The following is a 15,605-nucleotide window of genomic DNA, read 5'->3' as shown; positions in this document are numbered from 1 at the left end:
GCCCTAGTATAATCCCCAGACAAGCCAAGAAGTTGATTCCACTAAACCACCACCTGGGGCATTCATTATAGGTCTCCAACTGCGTCACACAGCGATGCCAGCTCCTTAGGTACGGCTGCTCTTGGGAGCAGAGTCTGTGCCCCTCTCGGCGATCCGCCAAGTGACTTAGAGCTGCTGCTACCGACTGGGTCACCCTTGACACAGTATCAGCAGCTCGTTCGTTCATTCATTCCTCAAATGATTGCCAGGTGCCTACTATGTAGCAAGCACTGCTCTAGCCTTGAGCACACAGTGCAGAATGGGACAGAGGCGGGCCTCCTGGGACAGCTGGCACTCCGGGAGGAGACACTAGGCTAAGCCACAGTGCTGAGATCCAGCTAACATTCCCAGCTACCTCCTGACACAATCTTCCCTCTTACTTCACCCCCACCCCTCCTCATGAAATGTCTGCAGCTGGTTTTCTGGGGTGATATTTTTAAAGACACTGCTGTAAAGAAAGAAAGAAAAGCCAGGGTGTCCTCAGGGCCCATGTGGTCCCTGGTGGTCAAAGATAGGTCTGCAGCATCCTCTCCAGAAGCCACAGCATCCCCGACTGGAGGATGAGTAGTGGGCCTGGTCGAAGGGCTGAGCGCTACAGGAAAGCCCAGGAGGAGCTCTCTGAACCCTCCATAGGATGTCTGGTGAGAGGTGACAGGTCCTTGGCTGGCCTCTTGACCACCATGCCCTGTGGTCCTCAGACAAAGTCTTTGACAACCTCTGGCCCCACCACACAGCACGCTTTGCACTCCGTGGTTTATGCCTCAGTCTCCATTTAGAAAGTGGGGCTGGGAGAAGTTAATTGTATCGCATTTGTAGCAGGTAGATGAGTGGAAGGTACTCTCCAAAGACAAAGAATCCTTTTTGTTTTTCATGAACATTTGTGCATCAAGCACTGTTTTAGGCACTTTCAAAGACACTCAATTCTCATAGCAGCCTCGGGAAGAAGGCATTTTTCTCCAGCCTTTAAGGATAAGGATACGGCTCCAGGAGGTAGTTTGTCCCAGGTCATGCATCCAGTGACAAAGCAGACCCAAATGTAAATTCTCCACCTCTCAGCCCCAACACCCAGCATTGAACACTGGACTCATGTGTGTTTTGGAGAGATGGAGGTCAATTCAAGAGGTCGCTGCAACTATTCTCAGTAAGATTCAAGTTCCCAAAGAGAAGAATCATACACCCAAGATAACTTATTTCTTTTCTTTCCTGGTACTTTGGATTAAGGTTGAGCATATAGGAGAAAATCCACTGCAGGGCTAAGTAGTTAAAATTTTAAAAACATGTTTTTAGCCCTGGCCTGTTTGGCTTAGCAGTTAGAGCATCAGCCCACGAGCCCATGAGTCATGGGTTCAATTCTGGTCAAGGGCACGTACCGTGGTTTCAGTTTGTCCCCAGCCATGGTCAGGTCATGCTGGAGGCAATCACTTGATGTGTCCCTCTCACGTCAATGCCCTCCCACTTTATCTGAAGATAAATAGAAAAATATCCTCGGGTGAGGATCAAAAACAAACAAACAAACAAACATGTTTTTACTGATTTTAGAGAGAGACATTAATGTGAAAGAGAAACATCAATTGCTTGCCTACCATATGCACCCTGACCAAGACTGAACCCACAACCTGGGTATGTGCCCTGACTGGGAATTGAACCGGTGACCTTTTGGTTCATGAGATGACCCTCCAACCAAGTAAGCTGCACCAGCCAGGGCCAGGGCTAATGAGTTTTAGCTTTCCAGAGCAGAGGTCCAACTGTTCCAATCCTGAGTACTGAATATCACACTTTAGAATATCAGACTCACTGGGGAAAAGATCAGTCTGAATTGAAGAAAAATTGCAGTTATGGACTATGGTTAAAGAATGCTGTTGGTCGTCAGCTCAAGAGTAACTGAAACTAACTACTGCAAATGCGTGCCTGCCAGTTTTGCCTTAAAGAACAGATACAATACCCTTGGGAAGTGCAGTGATTGTCTGCATCCCAGCATTTATCTGCTCGAAGCAATCTGTATTCATGTGTGTGCCCTTGCTCACACTGCGGATTTGTACAACAATCACTTGCTTTCTGGGTAATACCAAGGTAAACCTCCGGCCCCACTTGAATTCCCACACTTTCTGAAGGAGGAGTCCAGGTGAATGAGGCTTCCCAGGGTAAGGTTTAGCTATTTCAAAGGAACACCCTTGTTGCAATGGTGCTGCCCTTGTTCACATCGCGGTGAGTGCACAAGGGAGCTTGCCAGCTGCTCCTTCCCAGGTCCACATTCTCATCCCAGCCCCAAAGAGAAAACAAACCAGGCCCAGTACACGGCTGCAAATAGTTCTGAGCTTCACTCGACACATGTTCATGGAACCTCTACCCATTCCACAGCCATGTAAACTGGGAATGTAAACTTGAGCTCAAACGCCGTTTGATTAATCAGAAGCTCTGTGACTAGAAGTGCACTTAGAGTGGCCTGGAGCGCTGTCCCTTACGTCCCATCGGGATGGCCAAGGCCCAGCTGAGCCCGCCAGCCACACAGCTTTCACAGAACCCAGATCAGCCCAGGGCCAGCGACTGCTGCCGAGTTTGCTTAGGTTGCTCTGCTTTGGGCGAAAGGGAATACAAATCAGCAAATGTGGTGTGAGATCTGACTGCAGAGCCAGACTTCCTGGGTTCAAATCCCAGCTCTGCCTCTGCCGAAATTTCCTCGTGTGAAAACCGGGATAATCACACCTATTCCATAGGGTGCTTGTGAGGTTCCAGTGGGTTATAAAGGTTACACCAGGGTGGTGTGGTTCGCAGCACAATTTGTGTATATTATCATTGCCCTTAGTAACTCCACAGGTATAGTTTGTGTAATTATAGAAGTAATATCTGCCTCCCACACCACACTAGCTCTGTGAAGGCAGGGGCCAGGTCCTTCTTTTCTGCCCAGTATAGTCTCACACCCCTGCACGGGCTTGCCCCTTGGTGGGTGCTCAGGAAATACTTGCAGTGAAATGAATGGATGAAATGAGAGGATCCTGACTCTGCTACTAAGTTGTCGTGTGACCTCAAGCAGGTCATTTCCCCTCTCTTGACCTCACCTTCCTCCTCTAAAAGGGGGGGCAGGACCAGATGGTCAGTCACGCGGGCTCTCCCTATCGCTAACGGACCACAGTGTTATGATCGGAGGAAGGATACTAACACTAGCTAATGCATTCTGAACACTTACTGCATGGGTGTTGTGTTTCACGTGTACTGACTCGATTAATCCTGACCCTGGAAGCCCGGCAGATGGTCTGTCTGGCAAAGATTTGGGGGGCGACGTCCTCTTCCAGAGAGGCCGAGAGGAGGCCTGCGGGGCGGGCCCACGGGCAGAACCTCGGTGCCGTGAGCGCCTTTCATAGGAAAACAGTTTGTGCTCCTGACTGGGCCACCCTTCACCCCGTGCTCAAGTCACAGCCCGTCTGGTAAGGGTCAGGGACAAAGGGCTCATTCTTCCCTCTCCATGTGCAGGAAAGTCAGCCCTTGGTGTGGGGCGTCGTTTCTCAAAATAGAACGTCCTAATATGGTTCCAAGGAGGCCCAGAGTCGGTCACAGAGGAGATGGACTTAGGCCTCGGCCACGTGACTGAACCTTTGACTGCTCATGTACACACGCACGCACGCGGACGCACGCACGCACGCACGCACACGTGCCCAGAGCCGCACCGCACGCACCGCTCCCAGGGTAGGGCTGGTGACAGCTCCGTGTTAACAGCGAGAGCAAGCGCGTGATGTGACCCGGAGAGTGGTGACTTCCTGTTGTGGGCCCGCAACAAAAAGCGCCTTTATTCTGGGCAGAGCGCTCGGGACCCCAGGGTTGGTGCCCAGCCTGCCTGAGGACCCTCGTGAGACCGGATGTGAAGTGTGAAAGGTGAGGCGGGTGCCACGGGCGGACTACATAGAAGCTTCATTGCAGAGGCGGCGGGCGGCAGCCCCTCGCCTGTCAATGGTCCCTTCACCACGGGAAAGCGAGGCACTGACTCACTGCAATTAGCTGACCTGACGGGACAGAATTTTCCGTGCCGGATCCTGTGGTAACAGAATTTTATTGTCACATTGGAGATATTTTGAGCCAGTCTCATTTCCAGGCAATTACTCTTCTGAGTCTGTGACACAACCCCTGGGCACAGCTGCATCGAGGCCCTTGAGTAGGCACAAAAGCCACACTCTCTCGGGTTCTGTGGGAAGGAGGCTCCGAGCCCCGACTGTGACATTTTACCTAACAAGCCAGGGCGGGGAGGACGGTCAGCTGTGGGACGGTGGTGCGCAGGGCGGAGGCCGCCGCAAGGGAAGGTGACGGAGACGTTCAGGCCCACGGCCGCACTTCCACTAAGGCGTGCTCTTCCTCTCCCGTGGATCCAGCCGCGGGCCAGGCAGACTCGCGTGGGGAAAGCACGGGACCCGGTGACTGCGGGCAGGACGCTTCCCCTCCCGCGCACTGTCCTCCTCGTCTGGACAGCAGGAAATTGGACGATGTGACCCCTAAGGCTCTTCCTCGTGGTGACATCCCACCAAATAATCACTTGGCTCCTGCTAGGTGCCAGGCATGATTCTAGATACTGGGAAAATAGTGGCGTCCATGAGAAGGCCCCACCAGGAGCTTATGAATGAGAACCAGTAGGAAGAGATGGCCGTCAAGAAGGGTGCTATTCCGACCTGCGGCAGAGGGGGGGCACGGGCTTCTTGAGACGGGAGGTGGCATTCGAGCTGAGATCTGAAGAAGGATCAAAAGGCAGACATGCAAGGAGATGGGGTAGGCAGGGTAGTGAAGCAGGGTTCCAGGGAGAGGGAACAGGCAGGACACAAGTCCCTGCTGTGGGAACCGGGCTGGCCGGCCACAGGACCAGAGAGCAGGCCTCGGGGCCAGGGAGCGCACTGTGAGGCGAGGCGACGTGTCCAGGGAGCGAGCTTGCGAGAATATCAAGAGGGGGAAGCAACCTTTTTGAAAAAGCTAAGAGACTGTTTTGGAATATTTCTTAATATGAGCTGCTTAATACCTGGGATCTTGCTTTCTTGAGTAGGGCCCGATGTTAATGTGGTCTCTCTGGGAGTTAGTGTGGGTCCTGGGTAGACTCCCTGGCTCGGGCCCGAGGGTCCGCCGTGGCTGCCACCGCCGGTGGCTTCCCACGGGCACGGGAGTGGACCGCAGCGCTGCTGCTCTGACTGGGCATTGGGAAAGCCTTGGTATGCGGTCAGCAGTCACCTTGGCAACAGCCCTTGGTGCCTTCTCCCGTGAGTTCCCAGCCACCACCTGCACCCTTCTCCCTCTTTCCTACTGTTCTTTTGACTGCGGAGGGCTGCACTTTGCTACGTAGAGCACGCTGGCCGGAGCAGGACAGACCCCCTCTATTGGCAATGGGATCCCTCCTCCTCGACCAGTGAACGGCTGGTTCTCTTCCCATGCTTCGGGCCTACCAGCCTCCCCCTGCTTCCCTTGGGCTCCCACTCGGAAGCAGAACGGTTCCCTTTGGCCCCCGAGACTGCGAGCAGCAGCCATTGTTGTCATAACCCCTTCTCCCGGCTGTCCAGGCTTCAGCCTGTCTGGCTCCCTCACAGGAGGCAGCCTCCCACCTAATCCCTCGGGGCTCCACTCTCCAACTGTCAGGGAAGACAGATGGGGAGCAGAAGAATGCTAACATTCACACACACACTGCCCTGCTCGCTGTCCTTGCCATCCTAGTTGACTGCCTCCTGTCCCTGTTGGGGTGGCCCTTAGCACAGCAAGGACATCTTTGTTTACTGGCCCGCAAACTGGGATTCTCAGAGCTCCCCGGCTCCCTTCTGATTGCACTGAGGGGCTCATTTGCATAGCTGTCTTGGGAACTGAAGAAAGAAAGTAAAGAAGCACTTTAGAGACTTTTCTCTTATTTCTAATTCTTTCTTGAACTGCTTCCCCTCTTCTTGTAGCTACGAACACCTGTTCTGACCTGCACAAAAGCACACCTCCCCTCCCCTCTCAGCTGGCTCATCCTGACTCCGTCTTCCACATTCACACACACCAAGCCCAATAATTTGCCACTTCCTGCTTGAGTATCTTCCAGGACTCCAGCGACTCTGCACCAAAAAGATGTTCTTCAAATGATAGGCACTAATAATAACCTTTGAAGCTGTTGACTTGCTTCCTCTTTGAAAGCCTGCTTTTAGGCTGCAAGTTCATAATTGAATTCAACTGTAAAATGCTATTTTTAATAACATCATTGTGTTTTACTTGGCAGTCTTGTTCTCTCGGGTTGACGGAGTGGGCCCTATCACATCTCCATGACTAATGATAAAACTCACCACCATCCAGCCACATCTACCTGGACATCGCTTTCTCTCTCTCTCTCTCTCTCTCCTGTATCACTCTTGTCTTCCCAGTAGGGCCATTCCTCCTCTTGGGTTTGACTTACCAAGACATTCCGGATTAAGAGCACATGTCTGTATCACTGGTTGAGTGAACACCAGTCCAGCTTGGGCTAAGAAGTCCTTTGCATTTCTCCTGTTGGGTACTTCCTAGACCAAGGCTCAGTCTTTCAGAAGTTCACCAATTCTATCCCATCAACTTTCACTAGTAGCATCTTAAGAAATTTAACTTAAACTGTGAATGTGACGGATACTGCTTATATGTAACTTCAGGCTAATTTTAACTTTGTGGAATTTCTTTCCCCTCAACAAGTACCCTTTTAATAGCCCTGCTTCCCGGATGGAACCTTGTTTGATGAGCAGTGCTCCCAGGCTGCATCCTACCCCGGTCACCCCCCGATGGCCAGAGGTGCCCACGGCCAGCACATGCTACACGAGCCCGTCTGTGCATTCCACGAGGTATGGAAACTCTAGTGACATGTACACGCCCCTGACCACGCGCAGGAATTCTGAGTATGAGCACATGCAACACTTTCCTGGCTTTGCTTACATCAACGGAGAGGCCTCCACAGGATGGGCTAAGTGACTGCTCTCATAGGAATCCATATTTAATATTAATAAGTATTAATAATAATAATAAACCCATCCACCCCTTCCCCCCAGAAGACTTTATCTCTCTACATTATAACCCGTGAACCATTATTCCTAGGCGTCCACTTTCCTAAAGAACGTGAGGCTGGGATTCAGTGTGGGATGAATAAACTTTAGTTCAGAAACAGGACCCACTACAAGTCAGTGAGATGGGCTTCCTGCAGCCAAGCCAGACTTGACTTTCTATAGCGCACTATCTCAGACAGGCCAGTCTGTGCCTTTTCCCTTTGTTCCATGACTTTGCTTCGAGTTGCCAACCACTCCCTGTAAGTTACTTGTTTTCCTGTTGACAAAAGCTCTGTAGTCTTGAAGGATGGATACTGGAGACAGAATCTGGTTTGTGTTCTTGGATGGGCACACAGTTTACCAAGAGCATTCACCTTGCCCTCCGTTTGTCACCTTACTGTCCAGTGAACTGCCCTCAGATATGGTCCACGCATCCCTTCCCCGGGGGTGCTTTCTGGTGCACCAGCGCTAAGTGCAGGTGTCTGGAGGCCCTCGATACCCTGGCACGCTCGTGCCTGTCACAGCGCCTGCCCTGGACTGGAAGCCCTGTCTGGAGGGAAGGAAGGGGCCTGTTCCGTATGCCTTACGTTGACTGACGTTTGTAGGGGACCAGTTCTACATACAAGTATTTGTCCTATGTTTGCACAATGGCTAGTGGCAGCAGGAGGCAGGGGAGGGGTCTCTGACGTTCCGTGAGAATGTGATGTACAGCACTGAGCATCACACTCTGCTGCGTTAGCGTGGAGACACTGAGTGGACCAAACATTCACTTACCGAGCACCAAGTGTGAAAACGACTTTCACGGTTCCTTCTTAAGACTATAATAATTTCCGACACTTTGATAGAAAAAAGAAATTTCAAAGCTGTGCCTTTGAGCCTATACTATACTGTGTATGTGTGGAAATAAAAAAAAAATGTATTGTACTTTTGGAAAATTTTTTTGTAGGCATTTTTCTGTCAGATTTGTAGCAATTTGTGAGGTTTGTTAGAGCTTAACATAGGTTTTCTTTCTGTATTATAAAAAGCACCAAGCAATTATGGTGGACCTATTACCCTATGGGTAAGAAATAAATAGAAATATGACATCGGATGTTTTAGCAATTGTTCTGTAAATAAAATCTTTGATTACACCCACTCCGTGTGATAATCATGTCTACAGCTAAAATGGAAATAGTTTTATCTGTACAGTTGTGCAAGATATGAATGGTTTCACACTCAAATAAAACGTATTGAAACAACCAGTTTTCCTCATTTTGCATTTGATATGACCTCTGTGTGTGTGTGTGTGTGTGTGTATGTGTGTAATATAAATACCATTCTGAATACTTGGGGTATAAGTAGACGAAACAAAACTAAGTGGTCTCGCATGGCCATGCTTATCCAGTTCATCACCTTGTCATACAACAATCATTAAAGTTTGGACAGGCCCCGCGTGCAGTCCTTCAGCAACAATTTAGAACCTAGGGCCTGATTAAGTCTACGCACACGGACTTAAGTTTGCCCGATGACTGACGTCAGCAAAGACTAGGGGCCCCTCAGCCCTTAATGGGAATATTGTTCTTCAACACCAGCATCACTGAAACTCGGTCCCCTGGTACTTAGTTCACTGTGCTTTCATGATCATTGGTGTAAAGATATGTCAAGTGCAGTGCTTTAGATGCTAATTAACTTCTGGAACAGACAGTGGCATTATTGAATACTTAATAAGTATCAACAGATTCTCTCCCACCACTAGGGCTGAGCACTGAGGATACAGAGGCAAAGGATGAAATGTTTTGCCCAAACTTTGAGAGAGTCTAGGGCAGCGGTTCTCAACCTGTGGGTCGTGACCCTTTTGGGGGTCGAATGACCCTTTCACAGGGTTCTCCTAAGACATAACAGTAGTAAAATTACCATTATGAAGTAGCAATGAAAATAATTTTATGGTTGGGGGTCACCACAATATGAGGAACTGTATTAAAGGGTCGCGGCATTAAGAAGGCTGAGAACCACTGGTCTAGGGTCTATGAAGAGTCAGAGACAAAGATGTCCAGAAATGGCAGTAGTGATATGTTAACTAAAAGGCATGAGGATTTGACAACTCAATTTGCATTTTGAAGGATTTCTTTTTAAAGCCAAGCTTTTACTTGCTATTACATATCTCTACCTGAAAATGATTTTAAGATGTAAATGATATATTTTACATAGCATCCCCTTTAAAAATTTACCTAAGTTAATGTGCCAAAAGAAAGTAGGTGCTGAATGTCACTCTCTGGCGGTAAATTAACTTGATCTTTGGCCACGATCCATTAGTTGGCTTTATCTGGGGAAAGTAAGGGAGAAGAAGAATGAAATTTCAGATTTAGTCACTGTACAAAAACAAACCCGAGGATGCCCAGACCCATCACGCTCTTACAATCCAAAGCTAGTACTCCAGAAATCAAAGGGTAGGGTATGTTTGCCTTTGACTAACTAATCATAAAAAAATAAAGCAAGTGCCAGGTAGCGGCACTAATAATACCCATAAACAAGTAACAGCCACAGCTCCCTAAATGCATGGATCTTTAGGCACAAAGAGTCACAGCCAACAGGGACCTGAATCCCAGAGAATAAAGTGGTCACTCCAAGAACTCTGCAGGGAGACGACGGGTACCTCCTCCGTGTGCCGCCTCCTCGCAGCACAGCCGAGAGCTGGGAGGCACTGGCGTCCCCTCCAGAGCACAAGGTACTCATCTCTTGGGAGGTAAGCGTTCCCAGTTATTCTCAACCTTCAGCTTCAGAACTGACAATGATCTGATTAGGAAAAGACAACAGCTGCTGTGAGCTCATGACTCAATGCACCTTCTCTCCCTCTCTGATGGTTCCTACCCAGTCACCAGAATGGGAATAGGCAAGGTTGGCGGCTGGGAGTGGGGCCAGTCACTTGTCAGAGGAAGAACAGAGGAGTCTTGGCAATAAAGGGACACTCCCCTCTTTAGGACTCCTTCTGAAAAGGACTCTGCCAGCTTGAAACTGGCTGGAGTCGTGAACAGCAGCCAGGACGGCTCACCCACGTTGCAGGCCTGTGGTGTCCCAGGCATCCAGCCTGCTGTGTCCTTTGTCAGGCCTCTAATGCACCAGGTCTGGAGAGAGAGGGAATCTGTGGCCCCTCTGAGACTGCAGCTCAGTCACAGACCAATCAAAACCATGCCACTGAGTAAGCCCAACCTAAATGGGGAGAGGGACTGGAACCGTGGCACGAGAACTGAGAGGAAGCCTTGGCTTTACCACCATGTGACCTTGGTGGGGTCACCTCCCCACTCTGGACCTCAAGCAGGCATGTTATATGACTATGACATCCCAATTACAGTCTGTGTGCTGACAGACCTGGGCCAGCAGATCTGGGTGAGGAGGGTGGACAGCTTAAGGAAAACAAAGACAGGACTTGGCAGCTGGGCAGTGATTCAGGAAGCCAGCCACAGAGAGAAGGCGACGGCTCCACCAGCTGGTGCTCAAAAAGAGCCTGAGGTTCAGGTCTATCAGCTCAGCCCATATCCCTGCACCCCATCACCCGCCGAGCAACATTCGGCCCCTTCCTCAGGCCATCCCCACCCTCTCCACAGATCTGGGTAGTCTTCTGCCATTTTCCTGTCCTTTCAGATTTGTCCTTAATATCTGCTTTAAAGTGATGTCAATCAATTTGTCTCAAGTAAGTCTGGAGAAGAGCAAAAACGGACAGGATATTTGTCCCTACTTTCTGCATCTCTTAAAGACAAAATCACAGAATTTTTAAAAATTTAAATCCTTGAAGGGGATAATATAAATACTCTCATTGTTACAGGGGAAAGGGTGTGGGGAGGGGTCACCATGGATCTCCTGAGGCATAGAGTTCAGACTCAAGAGCCTAAAGAATGCAAGTCATCATTGGAAGCTTAAAAGAACAAGTGGATGTACTTAGTGCCTTCAAAGTGAGGTGGAACCGAGATTAATTCCTGGTTCCACCAAAGATGCTGTGGAAGGGGCCCTCCTGCTCCAAGGAGGACTGGACTTCAGTGGTTCTCAACCCTGGCTAACCGGCAGAGTTACCCTGTCACCGTTATAAAGCACTGATGTATAAGGTCCCACCCACACTAAATAATTGACCTGGAGGTGGCCCCTGGGCATCAGTAATTTTTTTAAGCTCCCTAGAGGATTCCAACATGAAGCCAAAGTTGAGAAACACGACCCCTTAAACCCTGAAGTTCTAAGATCCACAGAGGACGATTCCCTGCCCGCATACCCAGGTTTCTTTCGCGCGGGGTCCTGTCTGTGCAGAGTGGCAATCCCCAGAAACCTACACCAGGGAAATACCTGACTACTTGGTCAGGGCACTGACCTCTTTTCCCTTAGACTGTCAAATAAAAATTTAAAAAATGACAATACCAACACAACAATTGCCATCCGGTATAAATGAATCAAAATTTTATCTATTTTTTTTTGTCAGATCAGCAAAAAAGATATATTTTTGGTGGGCCACGGAGTGCTAGTAATTAGCTTACGTGTGCCACGAGGTGAAAAGGGTGAAAATCGCTGGCCTGCACCGTTGAGTTCCCCGCAGCCGGCAGACCTTCCCCTGACTGCACTGCTCTGCTGGCCCTCCCTTCAGGCCAGCCCACCTCCTACCACCTTCCAACCTGGCCCTGCTCTGCTTCAGCTCCTTGGCAGCCTCCCAAACTAAGCCAGCTCGGACACGGCCCTTGTGGTTTCCTCTTCTTCCGAGGAGGTCAGAACCTTTTGTGCTCCATCAGCCTCCTCCCTGGAGCTCTTTCCCCGGTCCTCCCCCTGCACCTCAATCTGCCCCAGCCTCTCGCCCCCATATTTTGCTGCTGCTGTGTAGGTGGGCCGGAAGACGTGGTCCCCGAGAGTTGAGCAAAGAGCTGTTGCTAGGAAAGGGGTGTGGGTGCAGAGAGGTGGTGGGCGGGAGGAATAGGGCTCCCGGTTTTATTCCTCCCTTTGTCATCATAAATGCCTCAAGAGCTCGAACCAGTTGTTTGAGAACTATTATGAGAAATAATGAGGTCTGACCGAGACAGCAGGGGTGACAGCAGCAGCCTCGGAGCAGCTGCAGTGCTAATACTGGTATTTATAATCGGCTCCTGATAGATGGGAAGGCGCTGAGTGGAGAAGAGGGAATTCTCAAGGAAATGCCAAACCGCGCCCCCCCCCCCATCCCCCAAATGGCATCCAAAATGTCCTGGTTCGTGCTACACCTCTCAGGAAGGGTAAACTGCAACGCGTCTTCTTCAGAACTGAAATGTAGCCAAAGCCAAGGCCAATCTTTAAAGGAGGAGAATGCGACACACCTGCCTCACCCCACTCCCAGGGCCGCGTGGCACCTTTCTGAAGTAGATCTGCCCCTCCCTGGGGTCTGCTGTGTGCCAGGCACATCAGAGGCATCGGCGCCGCCTCTCACAACCTCCCAGCTCTGTCAATGGCACAAGCGTTTCTGTTTACGGGTGAAGAAACACAGGCTCTGAGTAGTTTAGTGCTTTGCCCAGAGTCACACAGTAAGTGGGAAAGCTGGCGTTTGAAAGCAAAACTACCCTGCTCAGGAGTCTGCTCCTTCTGCTCCAACACACTGCCTTCTTCCTCCTTCCTCCTCTGGTTTCCACCCCACCCCACCCCCATTCCTCTCTCCTAAGCAGCTTGGCAGTTTTTAAATCAACCTTGGCCATGGTCATAGAACCTACTGGGGTTGACGTTTCCCAGGGGCTGGGAAATTCGGGTGTGCTGAATGAAGGCACTTCCTAAGCTGGGAACAGACCATTCCCCCACGCCCAGGTGACAGTCCACTCGCTCAAGTTAACAGCAGACCAGCCTTCCCTCTCTCATTTCCCAGGGTACACACGAACATTATCAAGGACCAAGGTTTGGTCATTCTATAGAGAAAACAGGAACAAAAGAAAATCAATAATAATGTTTAAAAAAAAAACAGGTCACAGGAGGATTTTTATTACCAGGTTGAAAACAAGCTCTGCAGGGGCAGTGCAATGAGCCAAGTATTCACCAGAATGAAGTTGTCTGAGGGGAGTGGGGGCTGGGGGTCCTGGTTACCTCTTGCTGTTCAGGTCACTACCCTTTGACAGTGGTGGCCTCTGACCTCAGCAGCCCCACAATTCTGTTTGGACTGACCCCGAAACCCATGAAATTCAGACGTAGGCACTGCCCAAAAGTTGAGATAAAGCTGACTAATATGGGAAAAGCTCCCGGTATGTGCCCCCAGCTGAAAGGAGCTGGCAGTTCTTTGGCCGTAGAGGCAACTTATTCTGTCCTCCCTTTCAGGGAAATGCTAATCCTTCATAGGCAACTCAAGGGGAAGACTAAACTGTGCTGCTGATGAATGGCAATAATCCTTTGTCCACGGCCACCTCCTTCTAGGGTTGAACCTTAAGAGTTTAATCAAATGTTGGTAAGTAAGTTAATGCTTTACTGCATAAGGAGTTAAAAAGGAGTGGTGGGAAGTAGGGGTGTGAGAATATACTTTCTCGGACATGTGCATCTCAAAAGCTTGATTTTAAAGACATTGATATGCTGTGTGTGTGTGTGTGCGTGTGTGTGTGTGTAAGCTTTATACTACTTATTTACACACACACACACACACACACACACACACCAGTCACTATACCAAAACTGTCTTATGCCAGAGCACGTCAATGTTAAAGACTCCAAGGTTTAAAGAACAAAGCCGTGTGTTGGAATTCCTCTTCTGTTAAAAACAATACCACTAACAACAAAACTTATGCATTTGTACCGCAATAGAAATAACATGACTTTTATCCCCAAACCTTCACAACATCACTGTGAGGAAGGCTGCATTTTTCATTCCAGTCCAGCTAATATTTGAGTGGCCACTCCATGCCAGGTCTGCTGTGCTGGCCACTTTGACAGCCGGCTCTTGTACCCTTTAAAGCGTCCTGCAAAGTAGGTATGATTATGATCATTACACTTGGAAAAAAAATCAATGCTCAAACAGGGCAGGTGACTTATTCCTGGACACCCAGAGACAGAGTTAAAATTTAAACTAGAGTCTTTGGCTTTCAAGTATTTCTGTTAGATTTTTTTTTTTTAATTGGTTGCCAGAAGGGTTTTAAGGAATTTGACAAATGATCGGCTTCTGAGACACACAGTGAGTCACCACCAAAACCAGGTTTTCCAATTCCCAGTCCAGGTTCTTTCTCCACATTACAGCATTGCCACCCAAAGTGTTGGGTTTTCCCAAGAGGTGTTTGGATGGGATTCCAAGCCAGTGAGATGCAAATAGGTCTGACCCACATTCCAGCTCTTGGATAAATAAAAACTCCTAAAGGGCAGAGCCCATTTTGTGTGCTTAGTTTGAGAGTCCCACTGTGAACAGTCAATCACTATTGAACAACTGTAGGTACATTTGCCAAGGACTAACACCGTGAACTCAGTTTTACAATTAGAATACTAGAAATATTCCTGAGGAACCTCAGAAAGGTGCTGAAAGGCTGGATCGAGGAGTTATGAATTTTTAAGAGTTTTTTTTTTTTTAATTCTGAAGTGATTTAATCCAACTCTAATTTTATAAATAAGATCCTGAGAAATTAAATAACGTGCACAAGGATCTGACACACCCTGGCAACAGACCCTCTCCTTTTTCCCAGTTCTAATGAACTTTATGTCACGTGGCATTGTGAGAGAGTGTTTTCAGGAATGTAACTTGTTGGTCTTACACTCATCACTGATTCTGAATATCTCTCAGATTTAACTTTTCCTTATTTCACTGAGTAACTGACCTCTTAAGAAATCTCCATTGCCGTCTTTCTTTTTTATTTCTTTTTGTTTGTTTGTTTGTTACAGATGTTTTTCCTTTTTTATCCCATTGACACCCTCCTCCCCGTCCCCCCCACCCTGTCCCTGGCTTTGTTGTCTGTGTCCATTGGTTATGCATACATGGATATAAGTTCTGTGGTTTATCTCTTCTCTCCCCCCACCACCCCCTCTTCTGAGGTTTGTCAGTCTGCACCCTACTTCCATGTCTCTGGGTCTACCCTATTCCTCAGACTGTTAGGTTCATTATATTCCACAAATAAGTAAGATCATGTGGTATTTGTCTTTTTCTGCTTCGCTTGTTTCACTTAGGATAATACTCTCCAGGTCCCTCCATGTCGTCTCAAAGGATAAGAGATCTTTCTTTCTTACAGCTGCATAGTACTCCATTGTGTATATGTACCACTGCTATTTCATCCATTCATCTACTGATGGACACTTGGGCTGTTTCCAGATCTTAGCTATTGTAAATAGTGCTGCTATGAACATGGGGGTACATATATTCTTTCTGATTAGTGTTTCAGGCTTCTTAGGGTATATTCCTAGAAGTGGGATCACTGGGTCAAATAGAATTTCAATTTTTAATTTTTTGAGGTAACACCATATTGTTTTACATAGTGGCTGCACAGTCTACATTCCCACCAGCAGTGTACTAGAGTCCCCTTTTCTCCACACCCACGCCAACACTTCTTTGATGATTTGTTGATGGAGGCCATTATGACAGGTGTGAGGTGATACCTCATTGTTGTTTTAATTTGCATCTCTCTGATGATTAGTGATGTT

General features: G+C 48.7%; 1 protein-coding gene across 2 annotated transcripts in view; it reads left to right on the top strand.

Annotated features, from left to right (window-relative positions):
- Nucleotides 1-8,254, top strand: part of RFX4 (regulatory factor X4) — a 126,908-nt gene extending 118,654 nt beyond the window's left edge. For both annotated transcript variants that reach the window (XM_036252990.1, XM_036252991.1), the window contains one exon: nucleotides 6,691-8,254. In XM_036252990.1, coding sequence (XP_036108883.1) covers nucleotides 6,691-6,963 — 273 coding nt within the window. In that variant the 3' untranslated portion in view covers nucleotides 6,964-8,254. The remainder of the gene's footprint in view (nucleotides 1-6,690) is intronic.
- Nucleotides 8,255-15,605: the final 7,351 nt, after the last annotated feature.

This window comes from Molossus molossus, unplaced genomic scaffold (assembly GCF_014108415.1).
Source record: "Molossus molossus isolate mMolMol1 unplaced genomic scaffold, mMolMol1.p scaffold_m16_p_10, whole genome shotgun sequence".
Taxonomy (NCBI): domain Eukaryota; kingdom Metazoa; phylum Chordata; class Mammalia; order Chiroptera; family Molossidae; genus Molossus; species Molossus molossus.
The sequence above is the reverse complement of the archived record's forward strand: the minus strand, read 5'-3'. Positions and strand labels throughout refer to the sequence as shown.